The 23,279-nt window shown below is 45.0% G+C and overlaps 1 pseudogene and 1 gene segment (V, D, J or C); both read left to right on the forward strand.

Moving 5' to 3' along the window:
- The first annotated feature begins 413 nt into the window (after positions 1–413).
- LOC118660986 lies at positions 414–860 on the forward strand (annotated as a pseudogene).
- A 19,654-nt stretch (positions 861–20,514) lies between these two features.
- LOC118660987 lies at positions 20,515–22,134 on the forward strand. The segment is given in 3 exon segments: positions 20,515–20,584; positions 20,688–20,999; positions 22,126–22,134. Coding segments are annotated over 3 exon segments (367 nt in total).
- The last annotated feature ends 1,145 nt before the right edge of the window (positions 22,135–23,279 follow it).

Below are 23,279 nucleotides of genomic sequence, written 5' to 3' on the forward strand. Positions count from 1 at the left end.
GAAAGTAGGAGAGGATGGGTGGTTGGGAAGAGATCAACCAAAAAACTTGTATGCATATATGTATAACCCATGGACACAGGCAATAGGCTGGTGGAGGCCTTTGGAAGGGGGGGGGGTGCGGCTAGAAGGGGTCAATGGGAGATAAAGAGGACATATGTAAGACCTTCAACAATAAAGATATAATGTTTAAAAAAAGAATTAGGACCTGGGCACTCAGTCTCCTACTGAGCCTGGTCCCTGTGCCATCCACCTTCTCTCAGGTGGGGTCAAGACCTCAGCTCTGAAATACTCTGCCTCATGAATATGCAAAAGACAGGAGGTAGACTAGGTTAAATATGGACAAGTCTGTGCCCTGAGGGATCACCAACAGCCACACCTTCCCCTACAGAAGTGCTCACAGCACAGCCCTCACCATGGACTGGAGTTGGAGAACCCTCCTCCTGGTGGCCATGGCTACATGTAAGGGGATCCCCAGTCCCTGGGTTGAGGGGGGGACCAGGGAGAGTCAAGGAGAATTTCCACCCACTCCTGTCTCCTCTCCCCACAGGTGTCCAATCCCAGGTGCAGCTGGTGCAATCTGGGGCTAAGGTGAGGAAGCCACGGGCCTCTGTGAATGTCTCCTGCAAGACTTCTGGAAACACCTTCACCAGCTACTGGATGCACTGGGTGCGACAGGCCCCAGGACAGGGCTTGAGTGGGTGGGGAGGGTTTACCTTAACAATGGAAACACAAATTATGCACAGAAGTTCCAACGCAGAGTGTCCATGACTAGACACCTCCATGAGCACAGCCACATGGAGCTGAGCAGCCTGAGAGCTGAGGACACAGCCATGTATTACTGTGCAAGAGACACACAGTGATGGAAAGTCGGGGTGAGCCCAGAAACAGACCTCTCTGCAAGAGAGGCTGTGACCAACAGGGGGCACTCACATTCCCTGAATGCATGGACCATCCCAGTAGCAGGTGTGGTTGGAGGTTTGGGCTGGTTTCCTGTGTGGTTTCCTCTTCATGTCACGGTTTCCCTCAGGAAACCTCTGGTTTGCTGATTCTGCACTTACCTCTGAAGTCTCTGAGTTAGAAAAGTCTCTTGAAACAGAGACAACTTCTTCATATGGACAAATGTCAGAGAGTCTCTTTCAGACTCTTGTGCCAACTACCAAGTAATGATCAAATCTTCTGACCTAAGTCAGCTAAATCCAACCAGAGGTTCTGCTGACTCAACAGTGCAGCTCTGCTCCACCCACACAGCTCAGGGTCCCAGCCAGCCAGCAGGACAAGATCGTGTTGGACAGCAGACACCAGAGGCATGTGACTCCAAAGCTAGAGATGAAGAATCACTGGTGGTTACATTCATTGACTTGCCATCATGCTTATAGAGCCAAAAGTAGGGGATGCCAGGAAAAAGCAGAGGGACCCACAGAATCGTGTTTTGCATGTCCAGGCTGATTATAAATACACTCACCACAGGGACGTGGAATGTTTATTATGCACACGGTTGAAATCTCTAGGAAGCACAGGGAAGGCCCTTCAGCAGTTCAGAACTGCTTTGATGGAGTAAGGAAAGGAGACTGGCTCTGTGCTTTATTATTTTCAAAGAGATGGGAGAGGGAATGAATTCTGTTTCCAGGGGCTTGAGTGGTTTCTATCTCCCAATGACATCTAAAGACAAAACCCTGATTTCTTATCAGATATCTCCTGTGTGGCAGATGGAGAAGAGGCAAGAATAAGCCATCAGTTGTGAGTAGTCAAGCAAAAATAAAATAGAGTATGACTACCTGTTTTATATAACAAATATAAAAAAAATGAGCAAAAGTTGAGATAAGGTGTTATTGTGTGTGTTAAAAAAACAGGTCTAAACAAAATGGAAAGAATAATTATAAGTAAGAAATTGAGAATGAGGATGATGAAGATAATCATGATTTTGATGATGTTGGTGATGGTGATAATAATATTGGACAACAGTAACTCTCTGTTCCAATGTCTTTGTGGGAATCTGTACTTTATCCAAGGCCACCAGTTATTAGAAGGCCTTGGGTCAACTTAGAGTTGGGCTTTTGGGGTTTCAATTTTCCAATGACAGCCATGGTGAAGACTCCTGCTTTCTTTTCCTATGAAAAGTCATTGTGTGTGGACAACCACCTTGTCTATAGAAAATGAGAAGAAAGATTATAGGTAAAAAATGGTGATGATTATGATAATGATGATGATTAATATGATGCACAATGGGTCAAAGGGGAGACTTATATAACACTTCAAACAATATGATTTCTTAAAAAAAGAATCACACGTTGAAAAAGACGATGACTACAGATTGGGGCAGGGTCTTGGTTTAATAAAATGATGGCTCCTTATACAGACACACCATCACCATGGCTTCTCCAGTGAGGGGTATCCACTCTTATCTCTAAGTATTGAAAGATTTCATAAAAGGGATCTCAATGAATTAGGCAGCTTTAGTGATTCAGGGTGAGACCAGATCAGTAATGACCCCAAAGTTGTCCAAATGCAGATCCCTGGACCTGGGAAGTGTTACCTTCTAGAACAGAGACACTGTGAGAATGTGCATGTAAGAGACAGGGAACCCCTACCCACCAGTGTGCAATGACAGGTTCCTTATTTATCTTGATTCCTACCTACAAGATCTTTAATGATTTTATTTCTATCAAACTACTGTTCATAATTATTCGTGTATTTTCTATAATGACACAAGTTGTTTCTATAGTGCCCTGCACTTCCTACTGGGCCTTCACTGGAGGCTTTAAACCCACATGTCCAGTAACTCTCTGTCCATGAACATCAGGCACATTTCTGTCATGTGACTCAAAACAAGTCCAGCTTCCTCCCCTCACCCAGTTCCACAGTCACGTCCAGATTTATGGGTAGTTTCCCAGCAGTGCTCCCCTCTGGTACCAGAACCTGCTCCAGTCCCTGTGGCTGCTGTAGCCAATCCACATGGACAGTGGAGGCTCAGCATTTTCTGAGGAGTTCTATGTAAAATCACCCAAAGCAGGACCCATTAAAGAAAATACTGATGAATTGAACTGTAATAAAATGAAAAACATTTGTTCCTCCAAATATTCCATCAAGGATATTCAATGATTAGCTTAGCAAGAGACTATCTTTCTGAATCATGTGCCTGATGGGAGAATGTGTGCATTACACATTAAGGATGTTGTATGTTAGGGGGAGAGCCCAACACCCTCTGACTACAGTGAGCATCCCCAGGGACAGGGCAGAGGGAGGCTGGGATGAGGGATTCCTGACAGGGTTGAAGTTCCCTTTCCTGTGAGAAAATGTGTGCTAGGAATTCTCCAATTTCCCTTACTGTGATCCCCAACATCAGTGACAACCCTAGACTGAGAAATCAGGTCACTTAACAGGCTGCATATATTGTTCAAGATATGAAAGGTTCTCAGTGGTACACATGCAAATATCTTTATCTCTTATCTTTTATCCAGGTTAAAACATGATTATTTCAGATGTGGTTATTTCAGGGTGTCTGCAATATGCCATGGGTTTGCATAAGGGAAGAGTTTGCACAGTGTGTCATAACACATTAAAAGTTACGACATCAAGTATCAAGGGTCTCCCTTTTTCTTGTGGTTGGGAATCAGGTACTCATATGAAAGTAGAAATGAAGACAATGTGATGGGAAAAAAATGGTTGTGCTTTCTTTTTAAAATATTTTACACCAGGTGAACATAATTAGCATATAAAATGACAATGATAAACATTTCTTACTTGTAGATATATGTAATTGTTAGATTTCAGAAGCTAAACAATTGCTAAACCCTATTAAATTTGTTTGAAAGATGAATGAGAACTTACCAATGTAACGTATTCATCTAGTTCAACATTTCTTCTTCTGCTCAGGTAAGGTTGTCCTTGACCTAATTCCAATGTGTCTCATGACCCAGGTAGTTCCCTGTCCCTGACTTACATGGTGAGTAAGATTAAGGAAAGAGATTCCCCGACATGAACCCCCAAATGATCAGGGAATACAGACCTCAGTCCCTCTACTTAGAAGGAAAAGACTGCCCGACATGCAAATTTCTCTTCAAGCTCCAGGGTAAATCCTCTCCTGGGCTGTGCAGGCTCACAGCTCTCTCCTCACACAGGGCTGAGGTCTCTGGGAAGGCAGAGCTGTGGTCTAGAAGAAGATGAGACTGCTGGGTCTTCTCCTGTGCCTGGTGACAGCCCCCCAAGGTGAGGGTCTCAGGGGTCAGACAGGGGTCATGGGATGGCTGTGACTGCAGGTGACTGACAGGGACTGATGCTCCTTGTCCATGGGTGTCCTGTCCCAGGTGCAGCTGCAGGAGTCGGGCCCAGGACTGGAATAACCCTCACAGACCCTCTCCCTCACCTGCACTGTCCCTGGATTCTCTCCAATGGGCTATGATGTGAAAGGAATCCTCCAGGCTCCCAGAAAGGGGCTGGAGTGGGTTGGGGTTATATGAGGTTATGGGGTTACAAACTATGATCCCATACAGAAATCCAACCTCAGCACCACCAGGGAAAAGTCCAAGAACCAGGTTTATTTACCATTGGACAGCCTGAGAGCCAAGGACACGGCCATGTATTCCTGTGCAAGACAAAGTGAGGGGAAGTCAGTGTGTGCCCAGACACAAACCTCTCTGCAGGAGACAGCAGGGCTGGGCCATAGAGGGTGCTCAGGACACCAGGGGGCACTCCTGACCCCTGAAGCCCAGAGGACAGCCCCAGGAGCAAGGGTAGAGGGAGGTGGGGAAGGAAGGGGCTTCCTGGCAAAAAATCCTGTACCAATCAATAATTGTTTTAAATGTAAATGGCTTAAATGCTACAATCAAAAGACTTAGGGTAGCTGATTGGATAAGAAAGCAAGACTCACATCTATGCTGTCCACAACCGACATACTCCAGAATGAAAGATACACACAGAGAAAAGTAAAGGCTGAAAAACAAATTTTCATGCAAATGGAAATGAAAAAATAAATAAAACAAAACTGGGGCAGCAATACCTGTATCTGACAAAACAGACTTTGAAACAAAGACTCTAGTAAGAGACAAAGAAAGAGACTACATAATAATAAACAGAGCAATCCAGCAAGAGGATATAACGCTGGTAAACATTTATAACCCCAACAAAGGAGAACCTAAATATGTAAAGAACATTTTGAGTCCAGCCTGTGTGTCCCCATGGTTGAGCTCTGACCTGTGAACTAAGAGGTCACAGTTGGATGCCCAGTCAGGGCACATGCCCATATTTGAGGCTCTTTCCCCAGAGCAGGCCAAGGCAGCTGATCAATGATTCTCTCTCATCCTTGACATTTCTTTCTCTCTCTCCCTCTCCTTTCCTCTCTGAAATCAATAAAAATACATTTTAAAAAAGCAAATCTTGAAGGACATGAAGGGAGAGATTGACAGGAATACTTACATTGTATCAGACTTTAACACCCCATTAACATCAATGGATAGATGTTCCATACAGGAAATCAACAAGAAAACACATATCTTCAATCATATACTAAAGCAGATGGATTTAATTGAAATATTCAGAGCATTCCACCCCAAAGCAGCAGAATATACATTCTTTCCATGTGCACATGAAACATGAAATATTTTCTAAGATAGACCACATGTTAGTACACAAAGCAAATCTCAATAAGTTTAAAAAGATTGAAATCATATCGAGCACCTTCTCTGACTATAAAGTTATGAAATTATAAGTCAACCACAGAAGAAAAAACAGAACAACACACAAAGTCAGTGAGGCTAAGGAACATGTTACTGAACAATGAATGGGTTATCAGAGAGACCAAGGAAGAAATCAAAGTTACCTTAAAACAAATGAAAATGAGAGCACAACAAGCCAAATCTAAGGGACATAGAACAAGCAGTTATAATAGGGAAATCCAAACCTCAGGAAACAGAAACAAGGATACCATTCTAACTCTACACCTAACGGAATGGGGGTAAAAATCCTGGAGTGAGTACAAGGAAGGAAATAATAAAGACCATAGAGGAAATAAACAAAACACAGTCTAAGGAAATTAATGAAACCAAGAGCTGGTTCTTTCAAAAGATAGACTAGATTGACAAACTTTTAAACAGACTAGTCAAGAAATAAAGAGAGATGACACTAATAAATAAAATGAAAAATAAAAGTGATGTAACAACTAACACCATAGAAATAGAAAGGGTTATACTAAACTATTATGAACAACCATATATCAACATATTGGAAAACATGGGTGAAAATGCTAAATTTCTAGGAACATATATCCTTTCAAAACTGAATCAGAAACAATAAGAAAATCTAAATAGACCAAATTAACCTAATGAAATCAAAGCAGGAATTAAAAAAACTACCAACAAATAAAAGTCCTGCACCAGATGCCTTCACAGGTGAATCTCACCAGACATTCCAAAAAGCACTAACACCGATCTTTCTCAAAATACTACCAAAATTCAAGAAGAAGAAAATCTCCCAAGCTGCCTTCCACTGTCCACATCCTCCCTACATCTGTCCGAGTCCCTGAGCTCCATGGCCAGAGCCCTGCTGACTCTCCCCAGCTGTTCCCACAGCGTCAAGGGCAGATCAGACCCTGTAAAAGCCACCTGCCCCCCTTCATCCACCAGCACCCCTCTCACAGGTGCATGCAGCTGTGGACACCCCAGGACAGGTCACAGACAGGAGACCTGAAGCTGAGCCAGGACATGGTGACAGTGGTCCCAAGGGTCACATGCAGACATCAGATTTCCAATAACAATTTTTTCATAACCTAATCTTCATTATTCCTCAATCATTAGCCACATCTAACCCTTAAGCACACCTGGTCATGAGGGAGATTCTTCTATATCCCAATGTGTGAAACTGGATCTACAACAGATTCTAGAGAATAAACACCACAAAGGAGGCAGTGCAGGTGCTACACATCCAGCACCAAACTCCCCTGAAGGAATAGGACCCGGGAGCTGTGTCTGCATATCCATAGTTCATGCTTCTGGTTCCCAGGGACCCACACAGACACTCCACTCTCCCCCAACACTTGGTCCACTGGCTCTAGGCTCACACTCTTGTCTTGGTTTATCCTCTGATCACTTTGTAGGGTAAATAGTGTCGAATGGAACTTCCCATCTCCTGAACATGAACCTGCTGTACTTTTACTTATCCGATTTGAAGGTTAATTTCTCTTTCTTTTCATTACTGGTGACTGTCGAAGGAATCCATCATTTTTAATCCTTCTCTTTTTTGTACAGGTGACCTGGAGTGATTGGTTCTGGTATGGAGAACATAGGCCCAGATGCCGGGAATTATTTAACATACATGCATCCCTAGACATGTCACATTCTTATATGGTGTCATTTGTACCAGCATCCAACCCAAGAGCTTCCTATATACTAGGAGGACATGCAAATATGGACCCCTCTGCTCATAAAAACCAGCCCACCCTCGACCCTGCAGCTCTGGGATAGGAGCCCAGCCCCGGGATCCCTAGGTGTTTCCATTCCTGATCAGGACTGAACACAGACCACTCACCATGGGGTTTTGGCTTAGCTGGGTTTTTATTGTGGCTCTTTCAAGAGGTAGTTTATGGAGAAAAAGAAAGACTGAGTATGTGAGTGGATGTGAGTGAGAGAAACAGTGGACTTGTGAGAGTTTCCTGACCAGGATGTCTTTGTGTTTGCAGGTGTCCAGTGTGAGGTGCAGTTGGTGGAGTCTGGGGGAGGCTTGGTGCAGCCTGGAGGGTCTCTGAGACTCTCCTGTGCAGCCTCTGGATTCACCTTCAGTAGCTACTGGATGCACTGGGTCCGCCAGGCTCCAGGGAAGGGGCTGGAGTGGTTATGTCGAATGAATCCTGATGGAAGTACCACATACTATGCCAACTCTGTGAAGGGCCGATTCACCATCTCCAGAGACAACACCAAGAACATGCTGTATCTGCAAATGAACAGCCTGAGAGCTGAGGACACAGCCATGTATTACTGTGCAAGAGACACAGTGAGGGGAAGTCAGTGTGAGCCCAGACACAAACCTCCCTGCAGCAGAAGCTGTGACCACAAGCGGGCACTAGGGTCCCTGAACACAAGGACTATCACAGCAGCAGGAGCAGTTGAAGGTTTGGGCTGGTTTCCTGTGTGGTTTCCCCTTCATGTCACAGTTCCCCTCAGGGAACTTCTGTATTCCTGACTCTGTGCTTACCGCTGACGTCTCTGAGGTAGAAAGTCTGTTGTAAAAAGAGACAACTTTCTCACGCAGACAAACTGCAGTGTGTCTTTCTTTGACTCTTGAGCCCAAATGACAATTCATCATCAAATGTCTGACCTGCATCAGCTAAATCTAACCAGAATCTCTCCTGACTCAACAGTGCATCTCAGCTCCACGCATCTCTGGGTACCACCAGCTAGAAACAGAACTCGTGTGTTCTGGACAGCAGGCACCAGAAGCTTATGAATGCAAAGCTAGAGAAGAAGGACCCCTGCGGTGACAGTCATTGACTTGGCATCATGCTCATAGCACCAAGAGCAGGTGGTACCAGGAAGAGGTAGGTGGACTCACGGCGGCTTGGTATGGATGACCAGGATGATGATTAACACACACACCAAGGGACATGGAATGTTTATTATGCACATAGTTGAAATCTCTGAGAAGCACAGGAAAGGCCCTTCAGGAAGTCAGACCTGCTTTGATGGAGCCAGGAAAGGGGGCTGACTGAGGGATTTTATTTTGTCTAGGTGGTGGGGCAGGGGGAGGAATCCTGCTTTCAGGGGCTTGTGTGGATTCAACCTCTTATTGACATCTGGAGAGGAGACCCAACCTTTCTTTTCAAATTCCCATGTGGGGCAGGAAGAAGCCATCAGTTTTCAATAACCAAATGAAAAGAAAATAAAGTATGGCTAGATATTTTGTTCACAATTACAAAAATTGAGCAAACATTGAGAGAAATGGTCATTATGTGTATACAACAACAGCTTCTACTGTAACTAAGAAAAATAATTATAAATAGCCATATGATGATAATGGTGGTTCTGGTGATGGTGATGGTGCTGATGACCATAGAATTGGACAGGGGTCCTGGCCCATTGTCCTGGGAGGGATCTCTCCCCTGTCCAAAACCATAAGTTGTTTGGAAGGCCTTGTAACAACTCTTAGGTGTGGCAGTTGTGATTTCAATGTCCAATGACATCTAAATGGAAGATTCCTGTTTTCATTATTTGATAAAAAGTTAATGTTTGTGGAAAACTACCATGTCTACAAAATATAAGAATGATTATAAGTCAACAAGGGATGAGGAGGAGGAGGAAGTGGAAGAGGATGATGATGATGAGGTTGGGCTGAGACAGGGCTCTTCACCTAAAGAAATGAAGGCTGTTCAGAGGGTCACACATCACCATGGCTCTTCCAATGAGGGGTGCACACGCTTCCCTAAAAGTGTTGAGAAATTTCACAAATGGGACCTCAATGAATTAGGCAGCTTGGGTGATTCATGGTAAGATCAGATCAGTAATGACCCCAAAGGTGTCTAAGTGCAGATCCCTTGCACCTGGGAAGGTGTTACCTTTCAGAACTGAGACACTGCGGGAATGTGCATGTAGGCAACAGGAATCCCCTTCCCACCAGTTGGCAATGGCATGTTCCTTATTTTTCTTATCCCCTTCCTGCTGAATTTTTAAGCTTTCAATTTCTAAGAAACTCCTGCTCATAAATATTCTGGTATTTCCTCCAGTGATACAAGATGTCTCTATCATGCCCTGTACTTCTTTCTGACCCTTCACTGGAAGAGGTTTTAGACCCACATGCCCAGTAACTCTCTGTCCATGAACACCAGGCATATTTCTGTCATGTGACTCAAAACAGTCCAGCTTCCTCCCCTGACCCAGTTCCACAGTCACATCCAGATTTATGGGTAGTTTCCCAGCAGCGCCCCCCTCTGGTACCAGAACCTGCTCCAGTCCCTGTGGTTGCTGTAGCAAATCCACATGGACAGTGGAGCCTAAGCGTTTTCTGGGGAGTTCTTTGTAAAATCACCAAAACAGGTCCCATTAAAGAAATTATTATTAAATTAGCCTTGGTCAAAATTAAAGACTTTGGTCCCATCAAGGATTCCATTGAGCAACTTAAAACATAAACAAAGAATATATTTCCAAATCAGTCTGATGGTAGAGTTAATAAAAAATACATCAAGGATGTTACAATTTGTGGGAGAGCCCAGTACCCTCTGACCACTGTGACCTCCCAGGGAAAGGGCAGAGGGAGGCTGGAAATGAAGCATTCCTCTCAGGGTTAAAGTTCTCTTTCCTATGAGAAATTCTATGGTAGGAATTCTCTGTCCTCACCTCCCTCTGGACCCTAACATTACTGATAACACTAGACTGAGAAAAGAGGTAAATCCCCTACCATTATCACTTCAACATATGAAAGATTCTGAGTTGTACACCTGCATGATCACTGCTTTTATTTCTTGTCTTTTCTCCACTTAAAGCCATGACTATTTCTGATGTAACTAGATTGGGGTCTCTGCAATAGGCCACTGCCTTGCATATCAAATAGTTTCTACAAGAAACTGTAGACACAATAAAAATTTTTCCAACATCGAGAATCACAAATGTTTCACCTGTCTGTGCTTGAGAGGTAGTTTCTCAGATCAAAGTAACATCATAATTTAAGATATAAGATATTGAGAATTGATGCCCTTTATATTTTTCACAATGATATAAATTGTTTCTAAAATATTAGATTCAAAAAATTAGGAAATTGTGGATACAATATGATTTTGAGATTCAGAAATCGTCTGAACAAATGGTAATCCCTTTCACATCAGCTTGAAAGATGCATGAAAAGTTAAATGTGTAACCTTCTCATTGAGTCAACCATTTCTTTTTTTGCTCAGAAACTTTAGGTCAATCTTTTACCAAACTACAATGTGCTTTGTGACCCAGCTGGTCCCCTATCCCTGACTTATGTGGTGAGTGAGGCCAGGGGAAGAGATGCCAGAAGAGGCATCCAGAATGACCAGGGCAGCCCAACCTCAGGCCCTATACTTATAGGAAAGGCTGCACCACATGCATATTTCTCTTCAAGCTCAAGGTTAAATCCTCTCCTGGGCTGTAAAGGCTCACAGCTCTCTCCTCACACAGAGCTGAGGTCTCTGGGAAGGCAGAGCTGTGATCTAGAAGAAGATGAGACTGCTGGGTCTTCTCTTGTCCTTGGTGACAGCCCCCCTAAGTGAGGGTCTCAGGGGTCACACAGTGATTATGGGACAACTGTGTCTGAAAGTAACTGACAGGAATTGATGCTCCTTGTCCCCAGGTGTCCTGCCCCAGGTCCAGCTGCAGGAGTTTGGCCCAGGACTAGTGGAGCCCTAGCAGACCCTCTCCCCCACCTGGGCTGTCTCTGGATTCTATTTAATGAGCTAAGATATGAACTAGATCTACCAGCCTATGTGGACTGGTAAAGATGCACTATAACCCAACACTGAGATCCAATAGCATCACTAGAGACATGTCCAAGAGCCAAGTTTACTTAACATTGAACAGCTTGACTACTTCATGTCATTCCCTCTGGCCTGTAGAGTTTCTGATGATAAATCAGGTGTCACCCTTATAGGAACTCCTTTGTAGGTAATAGTTTTCTTTTCTCTTGCTGCCTTTAAGTTTCTCTCCTTATCTTTAATTTTTGGCATTTGAATTATGATGTGTATCGGTGTGGTTCTGTTTAGGTTCTTCTTGTTTGGGGTTCTCTGTGCCTCCTAAACCTGTATGACTTATCCCTTTACCAGGTTAAGGAAGTTGTCTACCATTATTTCTTTAAACATCTTCTCAATTCTTTTCTCCCTTTCTGCATCTTCTGGCACACCTACTATTCTAATATTGTTACGTTTCACAATGTCTCACAGCTCCCTTAAGCTGTCCTCCTGTTTTTTAATTGTTGATTCTTTTTGGTTCTCTAATTGAGTGATATTTTCAACTCTGTCTTCTAATTCACTGATTTAATCCTAAGCTTCCCCTAATCTACTGTGTATACCTTCCAATGTTTTCTTTATTTGTATTACATCATTCTATTTTTATTAAATATTTATTGTTAAAATTATTACAGTTGTTCCTCTTTTTCCCCCCATAGCTCCATTCCACCCGGTTCCCACCCCACCATCTGCCCTTACCCCCCCACTGTCCTCATCCATAGTGTACAATTTTTTAATATATGTTATTAATTTTTTACAGAGAAGAAAAGCGAGGGATAGAGAGTTAGAAACACAGATGAGAGAGAAACATTGATCAGCTGCCTTCTGCACACCTCCCACTGGGGATGTACCTGCAACCAAAGTACATGCCCTTGACCAGAATCAAACCTGGGACCTTTCAGTCCACAGGCCAACGATCTATCCACTGATCCAAACCGGTCACGGCCATAGGTGTACAATTTTTGTCCAGTCTCTTCCTGCACCCCCACACCCCTTTCCTCTCAAGAATTGTCAGTCCACTCCCTTTCTATGCTCCTGGTTCTATTATATTCACCAGTTTATTCTGTTCATCAGATTTTTTATTCACTTGATTTTTAGATTCACTTGTTGATAGATATGTATTTGTTGTTCATAATTTTTATACTTACCTTTTTCTTCTTCTTCCTCTTCTTAAAGAATACCTTTCGGCATTTCATATAATACTGGTTTGGTGGTGATGGACCCCTTTAGCTTTTTCTTATCTGTGAAGCTCTTTATCTGATCTTCAATTCTGAATGATAGCTTTGAGGGGTAAGGTAATCTTGGCTGTAGGTTCTTGCTATTAATCACTTTGAATATTTCTTGCCACTCCCTTCTGGCCTGCATAATTTCTGTTGAGAAATCAGCTGACAATCATATGGGTACTCCCTTGTAGGTAACTGTTTTTCTTTTGCTGCTTTTAAGACTCTCTCTTTGTCTTTTGCTCTTGGCATTTTAATTATGATGTGTCTTGGTGTGGTCCTCTTTGGATTCCTTTTGTTTGGGGTTCTCTGTGCTTCCTGGACTTGTAAGTCTATTTCTTTCACCAGATAGGGAAAATTTTCTGTCATTATTTCTTCAAATAGGTTTCTAATATCTTGCTCTATCTCTTCTTCTGGCACCCCCATAATTTGGATATTGGTATGCTTGAAGTTGTCCCAGAGGCTCTTTACACTATCTTCATATTTTTGGGTTCTTTTTTCTTTTTGTTTTTCCAGTTGGGTGTTTTTTGCTTCTTCGTATTTCAAATCTTTGACTTGATTCTTGAGATCCTCTAGTCTGCTGTTGGATCTCTGTATATTATTCTTTATTTCAGTCAGTGTATGCTTAATTTCTAGTTGGTCTTTTTTTCATATCCTCCAGGGTCTCACTAAATTTATAGGCGGTTTCCAGAAAATTCTTGAAAAACCTTATAACCGTGGTTTTGAACTCTATATCCAGTCTTTTGCTTTCCTCCATTTCTGTCATTTGTGACCTGCTTCTTTGTCTCCGCATTTTTTATGCTTCCCTGTGTTAGTAGAGTGACTTTGTGTGCTATGTGTCCTATAGGGCCCAGTGGCTCAGCCTCCCCAATTACCTGAGGTAGACACTCTTGGTGCACCCCTTTGTAGGCTTTGTGCACAGTCTTGTTGTAGTTAACCTTGATTGTTGTAGTTATCACTGGGAGGAATTAACCTTCAGGCCAATTGGCTATGAGAATCAGCTGTGTCTGCAGTGGGAGAACTTCTGTGCTGAAGACACCCTTCTGGGGAAAGACTTGCTTCAGTGGGGCTTTGGTGCTCACTGAGTATGCCCCCTGAGTGTGTCCCTTATGGATCTGAGGAATTGTAACCTGGATGGTCCCAATCTGACCACTGGGTACACTGGCTCTTGGATCTAAGGAGGTGATAATTTATCCTCTTCCTGAGGCTACCCAGCAGGAGCTACAAAGAGATCTGCAGATTGCCCTTCCTTTTTGGGGGTTTGGAGGTGCCAGATGAGGCCCAGCTGTGAAGCAATGCAAGCTGCTCTGGGGCCATGGGACTTCTCTTAGAAGTTCTGGGTCTGTCTGGCCCAGCTGCAATTTGTTAGGTAATTTTAGATTGCAAAGGGCCAGGGAATTCATATGCAAAAGCCTCCGCAGCAGCCTGGGTGGGGCGGGGTCTCAGGGAATCAACAGGGCAAGCAGCTATGGCTGATCCTCAGCCCTGCCCTAAGGGGCCCTGTGTCTCACTGTCCCCGTAATTGCTGCAAGCACCTCTGAGGGAAAGTGGCCCTCAAGTTCCGAGTTCTGCCAGTTGTCAGACAGTCCAGTTTCTCCCCGTATGAGTCCTGGGTTCCCAGAGACTTCCTAGAACTGGAGTTCAGAGAAGTTGGGAGCTTGTGACTCCTCCAGATTCAAAAATACAGCAGTGAAGATGGCTGCTAAATAGGCAGACACGTCCCAGGTCTTGTCCTGAAGCAAATGGAGTGAGCAGCTGAAACTAATAACACCCACCCCGGAACTGGCAAAGTATACCCAGCTGGTGAGACAGTTTGCAGCAGGGAAGGGCGGAGTACCCCCAGAAAGGTAAAAACCAGTGATATGGACAAGAACGTTTGCCAGACCTCTGAGTTCAGAGGGTCAGAGGGAGACCACGAGCACAGCACACAGTCGCGTCTCTTGGGACAGACAAAAAGACAGCCACATCCTCAGGTAGCAGTCCCTTTCTGTGCATGCTCGAGCCTCTGTACCTCTGTACCTCTGTACTTTACTTCCGCAGCTCCTCTGAGTCTCAGTGTACTTTTCTCTTTCCTTCTAGTTGTAGCATTTCCACTCAGCCAGCCTTCCTGTAGTTCTGGATGATGTCTGTTTTGTCTTTTCATTGTATTTTTGAAGTTGTTGTGGGAGGCAGCAGTTTCCGGTGTTTACCTATGCTACCATCTTGGTTTTTCCTAATCTTGAGTGGTTTCAATCTCACAATTACATCTAAAGACAAAACCATGATTTCCTATCAGATTTCTTGTGTGTGGGAGATGGAGAAGAGGCAAAAATAAGCCTTCCCTTCTCAGCAGTCAAATGGAAAATAAGAGCATGGCAACCTATTTTACTTAACACATATGCAAAATGACCAAAAATTTTAGATAAAGTGTCCTTATGAGTATTCAAAAACTAGACCTACAGAAAATCAGAAGAATAATTACAAGTAAGCATGTGATAATGATGATGATGGTGGTGCTGGTGATGGTGATGGAGGTGGTGATGATGTTGATAGAACTGGACAGAGATCATGGTCCAAAGTTCTGGATGGAATCTGTACTTTATCCAAGGTCATCAGTTTTTAGAAGGCCTTGTGTGAACTTAGAGTTGGGCCTTTCAGGGTTGAATTTTCCAATGGCATCTAAAGAGGAGGCACCTGTTTTCTTTTCCTATAAAAAGTCATTGTGTGTCGACAACCACCATGTCTACAGAAAATGAGAAGAGTGGTTACAAATAAGCAAATCACAAACACTATGGCAGTGAGGGCCTGGTGCAGGGGGTGTGGTCATGCAGAAAGAAAAAGCAAATGGCAATGATTCAGATTACGACTATGATGGAATGACACGGGTCTTGGTCCAAGGAAATTATGGCACAAATGCAAACACACCTTCACCATGGCTCCTCCAGCGAGAGATACCCACTCTTCCCTGCAACTATTGCGATATTTTACAAATGGGACCCCAATGAATTATACAGCTTGGGTGATCCAGGTGTGACCATATCAATAATGACCCTAAAAGTGCCCAAGTTCCGATCTCCTGGACCTGGGAAGGTGTTACCTTCTAGAACAGAGACACTGTGAGAATGTGCATGTAGGAAACAGGGGTCCCCTTCCCACCAGTTTGAAGTGACATGCTCCTTATCTCTCTTGATCCCTGCCTGAATGACCTTAAATGATTTTATTTCTAACAAACTCCTGCTCAAGCTGTCAGCTGTATCCAGGGAGGATTCTTGCTTTTTTGCTTTGGCTCTAATTCCCTGTATTCTCACAGGCGACACCAGAGGAGGAGGTCACATTGCTGTTGGCAGATGGCATATGGGCAGTGACTGGGGACTGTCCTTCACTAACATGATACTGTACGTAGAAAACCCGAAGGACTCAAACAAAAAAAAAACTGCTAGATTTAATAAATGATTTCGGTAATGTAACAGGATACAAAATTAATACTCAGAAATCAAAGCTATTTTTATACACCAATAATGAATTCTCAGAAGGAGAAAATTAACACACAATCCTTTTTACCATTGCATTGCAAAAACAACAACAACAAAACTTAAGATACTTAGGTATAAATTGAACCAAGGGGGCAAAAGACCTGTACTGGGAAACCTACAAGATGTTGAAAATAGATATAGAGGAAAACATAAAAAAGTGTAAGAATATACAGTGTTCAGAAATTGATATTATTAACATAATTAATATGCCTATACTACCCAAAGCGATCTATAGATTCAATGAAATTCTTATTAAAATACCCACTGTGGTCTTCACAGATATATAACAAATATTCTAAAAATTTATATGGAATCAAAAGAGATCCTGAAAAGCTCAGTAATCTTGAGAAACAAGAATAAAATTTGAGGGATCACAATACCGGATATAAAATTATACTACAAAACCACTGTAATCAAAACAGCCTGGTACTGGCATAAGAACAGACATATAGACCAATTAAATAGAACATAGACCCCAGAAATTGACCCAAGTCATTATGCTCAATTAATATTTGATAAAGGAGGCAAAATCATACAATGGAGTCAAGAGAGTCTCTTGAATAAATGATGTTCAGAAAATGGGACAGCCATGTGCAAGCAAAATTAAACCAGACCAACTTACACCATACACAAGAAAAAGCTCAAAATGGATAAAAGTCTTAAAAGTCATGAAAACATAAAAATCGTACAAGAAACCATAGGCAGTATAATCTCAGACATCTCTAGTAGCAATGTTTACAGATACATCTCCTAGGGCAAAGGAAATTAAGGAGAAAAGAAACAAATGGGACTACATAAAAATAAAAAGTTACTGGAATGTATTCACGCCTATATTCATAGCAGCACAACTTACAATAGTTAAGATCTGGAAATAGCCCAAGTGCCCATCAGTAGATGAGTGGTTATAAAAGCTGTGGTACATTTATATCATGGAATACTATGCAGCAGTAACAAAGAAGAGACTCTTACCCTTTGAGACAGCATGGAGTGACCTGGAGAGTATCATGCTATGTGAAATAAATCAGTCAGAGAAAGACAAATATCACATAATCTCACTCATATTTTCCTGTGGAACAAAATAAACTGATGAATGGAGTGGATCCAGAATCATGGAAGCATGGAACAGAGTTCAGAATCTCAGAAGGAAACCAGGGAAGGGTGGGTGGGTGGCAAGAGATCAACTAAAAACTTGAATGCATATATACATAATCCATGGACACAGACAATAGGATGGTGAAGTCTTGGGGCAGGCTAGAAGGGGTCAATGGGGAATTAAATGGGACATATGTAATAATTTCAACAATAAAGATATAATTTATAGAAAAGAAAAACAAGAATAAGGACTAGGACCCTCAGACTTCCACTGAGCCTGTCCCTATGTCATCCATCTTCTCTCACGTGGGACCAAGATGTCAGCTATGAAATACTCTGCCTCATGAATATGCAAAAGAGAGGGAGTAGACTAGGTTAAATATGGATAAGTCTGTGCCTTGAGGGCATCACCCACAGCCACACCTTCCCCTATAGAAGTGCTCACAGCACAGCCCCTCACCATGGACTGGAGCTGGAGAACCCTCCTCCTGGTGGCCATGGCTACTGGTAAGGGGCTCCCCAGTCCCTGGGTTAAGGAGCGGATCAGGGAGGATCAAGGAGGATTTCCACCCACTTCTGTCTCCTCTCCACAGGTGTCCACTCCCAGGTGCAGCTGGTGCAGTCTGGGGCTGAGGTGAGGAAGCCTGGGGCCTCCGTGAAGGTCTCCTGCAAGGCTTCTGGATACACCTTCACCAGCTACTGGATGCACTGGGTGCGACAGGCCCCAGAACAGGGGCTTGAGTGGATGGGGTGGGTTTACCCTAACAATGGAAACACAAAATATGCACAGAAGTTCCAAGGCAGAGTCTCCATGACCAGAGACACGTCCATGAGCACAGCCTACATGGAGCTGAGCAGCCTGAGAGCCGAGGACACGGCCGTGTATTACTGTGCAAGGGACACACAGTGAGGGGAAGTCAATGTGAGCCCAAACACAAACCTCCCTGAGGGAGACAGCAGGGCTGGGCTGCAGGGGGCGCTCAGGACACCAGGGGGTGCTCAGGACCCACAGCACAGAGAGCAGCCCCAGGAGCAGGGGCAGAGGAAGGTGGGGAGGGAAGGGGCTTCCTGTTGGGCACAGGGATTTCCTCTCAAGCTCTCAGCTGCCTCCAGGGATGGCTCTTCCTTCTCATATTCTCACTGCAGACATTTCATTCTCAATGAAGAAGGGACATTGTCTGTTTGCAGGAGACATGTCAGCAGTGACAGGGACTCTCCTTCACAATTCTTCGTATTTTCTATTTCTCTTTCTCTGCAAGGAAACCATCCTCAGTGCTCTCCTTGTCCTGGGTTTTGGAAACCTTCCCACCAAGAGAGACCCCAGTGCAGCCCAGGCCCCTGTGTGCTGACCTCAGGCCCCCTGTCCCCACAGACCCACCTGTCCCCATGTTTCCCTCTGACAGTCCCATCTGTTTCCCTCTGAAAGGCCCACCTGGGCCACAGCGGCGAGGATCATCCCCCAGGACCTCCCTCCACAGCTCTCCATCCTCCCTACCAAAGGCTTCCCTCCTGGTCCTCATTCACTTGGATGGGTGAGCAATCCCACTCCAACATCTGGTTTCAATGATTTCATTTTAGTCTGATTTGTTTGTTTCTCTCTGAAGGGGACCCTTGTGGTTATTGATATCTCCCAGCAGATGAGTCAGGATAATCCCCGTGTTAGAACACTTAGCTCCCTCGTCCCCACCTTAACCATGTCTGCAAAGTCCTGTCATATAAGGACACCCACAGGCTCCAGCGATGAGAACCTAGATATTCCTGATGTCAGGGTCCAGCCATCACAGTCCCCTGAGAGTCAGGGCCTCCACTGCCCCTCAGGAACCTGGGATGAGTTTCTTCCCTGGGAACTGGGAATTGTGTGCATGAGAGTGGAGTGAGCATATGTGTGTTCACATGTTAATCTGTTTGGAATTCAGCCATGACACCTGTCTGTCTGGGATGCATGGCACAGTAGTTTGGACCTCACCTGGAACCTGGAACTTGGGTTAAATTTTAAGTCAGTGCTTCCTTATCTGAATGACTGCAGATGTTATGTGTGGCTATTTCAGGAAAAAGGGAGACAAACTGAACTGGGAAAACAATGAGGAAATCACCACACAATGAAGGGACAATCCTGGAGCTGTGCCTGCTCAGACGTGGTGAATTCCCGTCCATGGTAATTCATCTTCCGCCTCGGGGTGGCTTTTCCCATGTTGCACATTGGTCCATCCAGTGAATGGGCCTCCGGTCCCAGGGGACGCCCATCATGTACAGACACGGTGACTGCACTGCCAAGGGCCACATGCAGATGTGAGTAGGCACTGGAGAGGGAGGACATGGTGCCTCTGAAATGAGCTGCTGATGAAGCAGGAAAGCCCAACATGCCCTCCTGCTCCCCGGTTAGAACCATGTCACATGTCCTCATGGACACAGACCCTGATGGTGAATACAAGGCAGAACCCATAAGGGTGACCAGGTTTCTATCAGTGATCTGCATCAAGACCTTACATAATTAAATTCCCAAAACTTAAACTTAATTGGTTCCCAATTATTACCAGCAACTTCACCTAAACAGTTCTGGTTATAATGGAGATTCTTTTATGTTCTAATGTTTGAAACTGGATTGACAACAAAGTCTAGAGAATACATACCACAAAGGAGGCAGTGCAGCTGCTACACGTCCAGCACCAAACTCATCTGAATAAATTGGACCTGGGAGCTCTGTCTGTGTCTCTATAGTTCATGCTTCTGGTTCCCAGGGACCAACACAGACTCTCCACTCTCTCCCAACACTTGGTCCACTGGCTCTAGGCTCACACTCTGGTCTTAGTTTCTCCTCTGATCACTTTGTAGGGGAAACAGTGTCAGATGGAATTTCCCATCTCCTGAACATGAACCTCCTGCACTTTTACTTCTTTCTCTGGTTGTGAGGGTTGATTTCTCTTGGTTGTCATTACTGGTGACTGTCCAAGGCATCTCTCATTTTAAACCTCTTCTTTTTCATTTTTGAAAATTTTTCTCCTGGGTCTTTGTACAGGTCTCCTGGAGCCTTTGGGTCCACTGGGGGGAGCACAGGCCCAGATGTGTTGAGTAATTCCTCACACACAGCACCCTTGGACATGTCACACTCTGGGACTATGTCCTTTATGTCATAATCCAACCCCAAAGCTCCCTATATAGGAGGTGGACATGCAAATCAGGACCCCTCATAAAAACAGCCCAGCCCTGACCCCACACCTCTGAGATCCCCAAGTGTTCCCAGTCTCTGATCAAGACTGAACACAGACCACTAACCATGGGGTTTGGGCTCAGCTGGGTTTTCTTTGTTGCTATTTTAAGAGGTAATTTATGGAGAATGAGAAACACTGTGTATTGTGAGTGGATATGAGTGAGGGTAACAGTGGATGTGTGAGTTTCGTGACCAGGATGTCTTTGTGTTTGCAGGTGTCCAGTGTGAGGTGCAGCTGGTGGAGTCTGGGGGAGGCTTGGTGCAGCCTGGGGGGTCTCTGAGACTCTCCTGTTGCAGCCTCTGGATTCAACTTCAGTAGATATGACATGCACTGGATCCGCCAGGCTCCAGGGAAAGGACTCGAGTGGTTGGCAGTTATATGGTTTGATGGAAGTCAGAAATACTATGCAGACTCGGTGAAGGACCGCTTCACCATCTCCAGAGACAATGTCAAGAACATGGCGTATCTGCAAATGAACAGCCTGAGAGTTGAGGACACCGCAGTGTATTACTGTGAAGCATACACAGTGAGGGAAAGTCAGTGTGAGCCCAGACACAAACCTCCCTGCAGCAGAGGCTGTGACCAGCAGGGGGCAAACAGGACCCACAGACTTTGTGTTGCAGCCCCAGGAGCAGTTGCAGGTGGTATTTATGGCAGTTTCCTCTGAGGGCTCTGGGTTTCCTCTCCATATAACAGTTTATCCAGGAGCCTCTCTAGATATATGCCTCTGTGACTACCACTGATGGCTCTGTGTTTCAACAGTTATACTATATTAGTAGAAACACTCTCACATGCAGCACAGTTGAAGTTTCATGTTTGCAGGAAGAGAAATGCAGAGGGTGAGGGCTCAACGTGGTTTTGATGTAGGTGGATTTTACTCTCACCTCCTCCCAGAACCAACTGGAAATTACAACTAAATTGGGACTCAATCACCTTGAATTACCAATTAAAGGCTATCTGAAGAGGAGACATTTAACCAAGGAGCTGGGAGAAACCACCTGGAGACTAGAAGGAAGGGGGGACACTCAAAAGAGGCTGGCCCCTCTCCCCTGGTTGTCAGGCCAAGGTGATAGAGGGATAGTTCAGCTGCAGAGGTTCACCCTGAGAGGTGTGAAGCCCAGACCAAGACCAGGCCCCTGCCTGGAGTGCCAGAGACTTGAATAGGCAACAACATAGCACCCAGCTGTGAAACGCAGGTAGGTTTCTGTTTGCCAAGGAGAGGCAGAGCCTGCTGGAGACAAAGCCACCACTTTAAAGGCCAAGGAGCAAAATGAGTGTTAGCAACCAGTCCTGCTGTGCTCCAAGGGAAGGAGGGCAGTCAGAAGGCACCAGCCTGAGGAGAGTCAGGATGGGTGGCTTTGGGGAGGGACGTGGGGAAGAGCCTCCAGGACACTGTACTGGGCCCTCCTCCATTCCTCAGCAGCCATATTTCTTGGGAGGAGCTATCCCCACCCAATGGCATCAGCTTGGGGAAAGCAATCCCCCACCTCTGGAACCCTGTCACCCCACCCTGCATCCTAGGCCCTGCTGAGGAGTCAGGGGCATAGGCCTGGTGTAGACATCTGGGAAGTATCGGGAGGTGTCAGAGACTGGCTTTGGTGAGGCCATTGACCCACTTTCTCATGAACCTCACTGGTGCCTGCTCCTCACAGGAGATCTGAGAAAAATGCTCTTTGGGAGACCCAATCTCTGGTCTGCAAAGTCCCCACCCACCTGACCACCAGGGGTTCCAAGGTACCAAGTTCAGGGTAAAATCAGGGACAGACTCAGACAAGTGGCTCTGGAGCAGGGGAACACACCCACCATCTTCCCTGAAGTCTGATCAGTACTTCCTAAGAGCCCCATTCTCCTGATTCTGCCAGAGGCTCTTTAAGAGACTGAGCTTTTCCAGATACGGAGGTTAACAGCCAGTCAGCAGGGAGAGGCAGGAACAGGAGGATCCAGGGGTGCCTTGGGACATTTGCTGACCCCCACCCTGGACTCTGTGGTGGTAAACACCAGGCTTGGTGCTCAGCTTGTTTCTTTCTATGCACAGCCAAGCCCAGCAGAGGCACCACAAACTGTGAGTCACTTATATCTTCAAAGTGGTTGTCAAGGACTAGGCATAGACAACACTTAAGATTTGCCTTCACCAGAGAACCTCCCAGGGGGCCCTAAACCAGCACACCCACTAGCCATCTTCAGACAACATTGGAGCAGCATCCAACAAGCTTCACACACAGCATATCCAAAGGGAGATTACAGCAGGTAAAACATACTCTATTGAGGTGAACCCCAATTTTTCCTTTTTATTCTTTTCATTATAGTTTAAATTTCTTTTTTTTCCTACTGTCTTTTATATTTCTTACTAGAGGTCCAGTGCATGAAAACTCATGCACTGGAGTGGGGGTCCCTCAGCCCGGCCTGCCCCCTCTCATAGTCCAGGAGCCCGCAGGGGCAGGAGGTGACTGGGTGATCAGGGAAAGGCGATGCCCCCATCGCATCTCTGCTGCTGCCACTGTCAGCAGCCCAAGCCTTGGCCGGCCCTGGTTACCTGAGCCTCAACGGCTCTGGGCAGCTGGGCAGCTGCTTTCTGAAGCTTTCCTGTGACCCAGGCTGGGAGTGGGCTTGGCCTTGCCACATGCCTGCCACACCGGCGGGGCTAAGAAGACTGGGTGCCACCATCTTGTGACTGTGGGTGCCACCATCTTTGAGGGTGGCGCAGGCAATTAGCATATTCCCTCCTTATTGGCCGTGAGCACCACCATATTTTGTGATGGTGTGAGGGTCAATAAACATGTTTCTTCTTTATTAGGCAGGATTTTTC

This window comes from Myotis myotis, unplaced genomic scaffold (genome assembly GCF_014108235.1).
Source record: "Myotis myotis isolate mMyoMyo1 unplaced genomic scaffold, mMyoMyo1.p scaffold_m19_p_75, whole genome shotgun sequence".
Lineage (NCBI taxonomy): Eukaryota > Metazoa > Chordata > Mammalia > Chiroptera > Vespertilionidae > Myotis > Myotis myotis.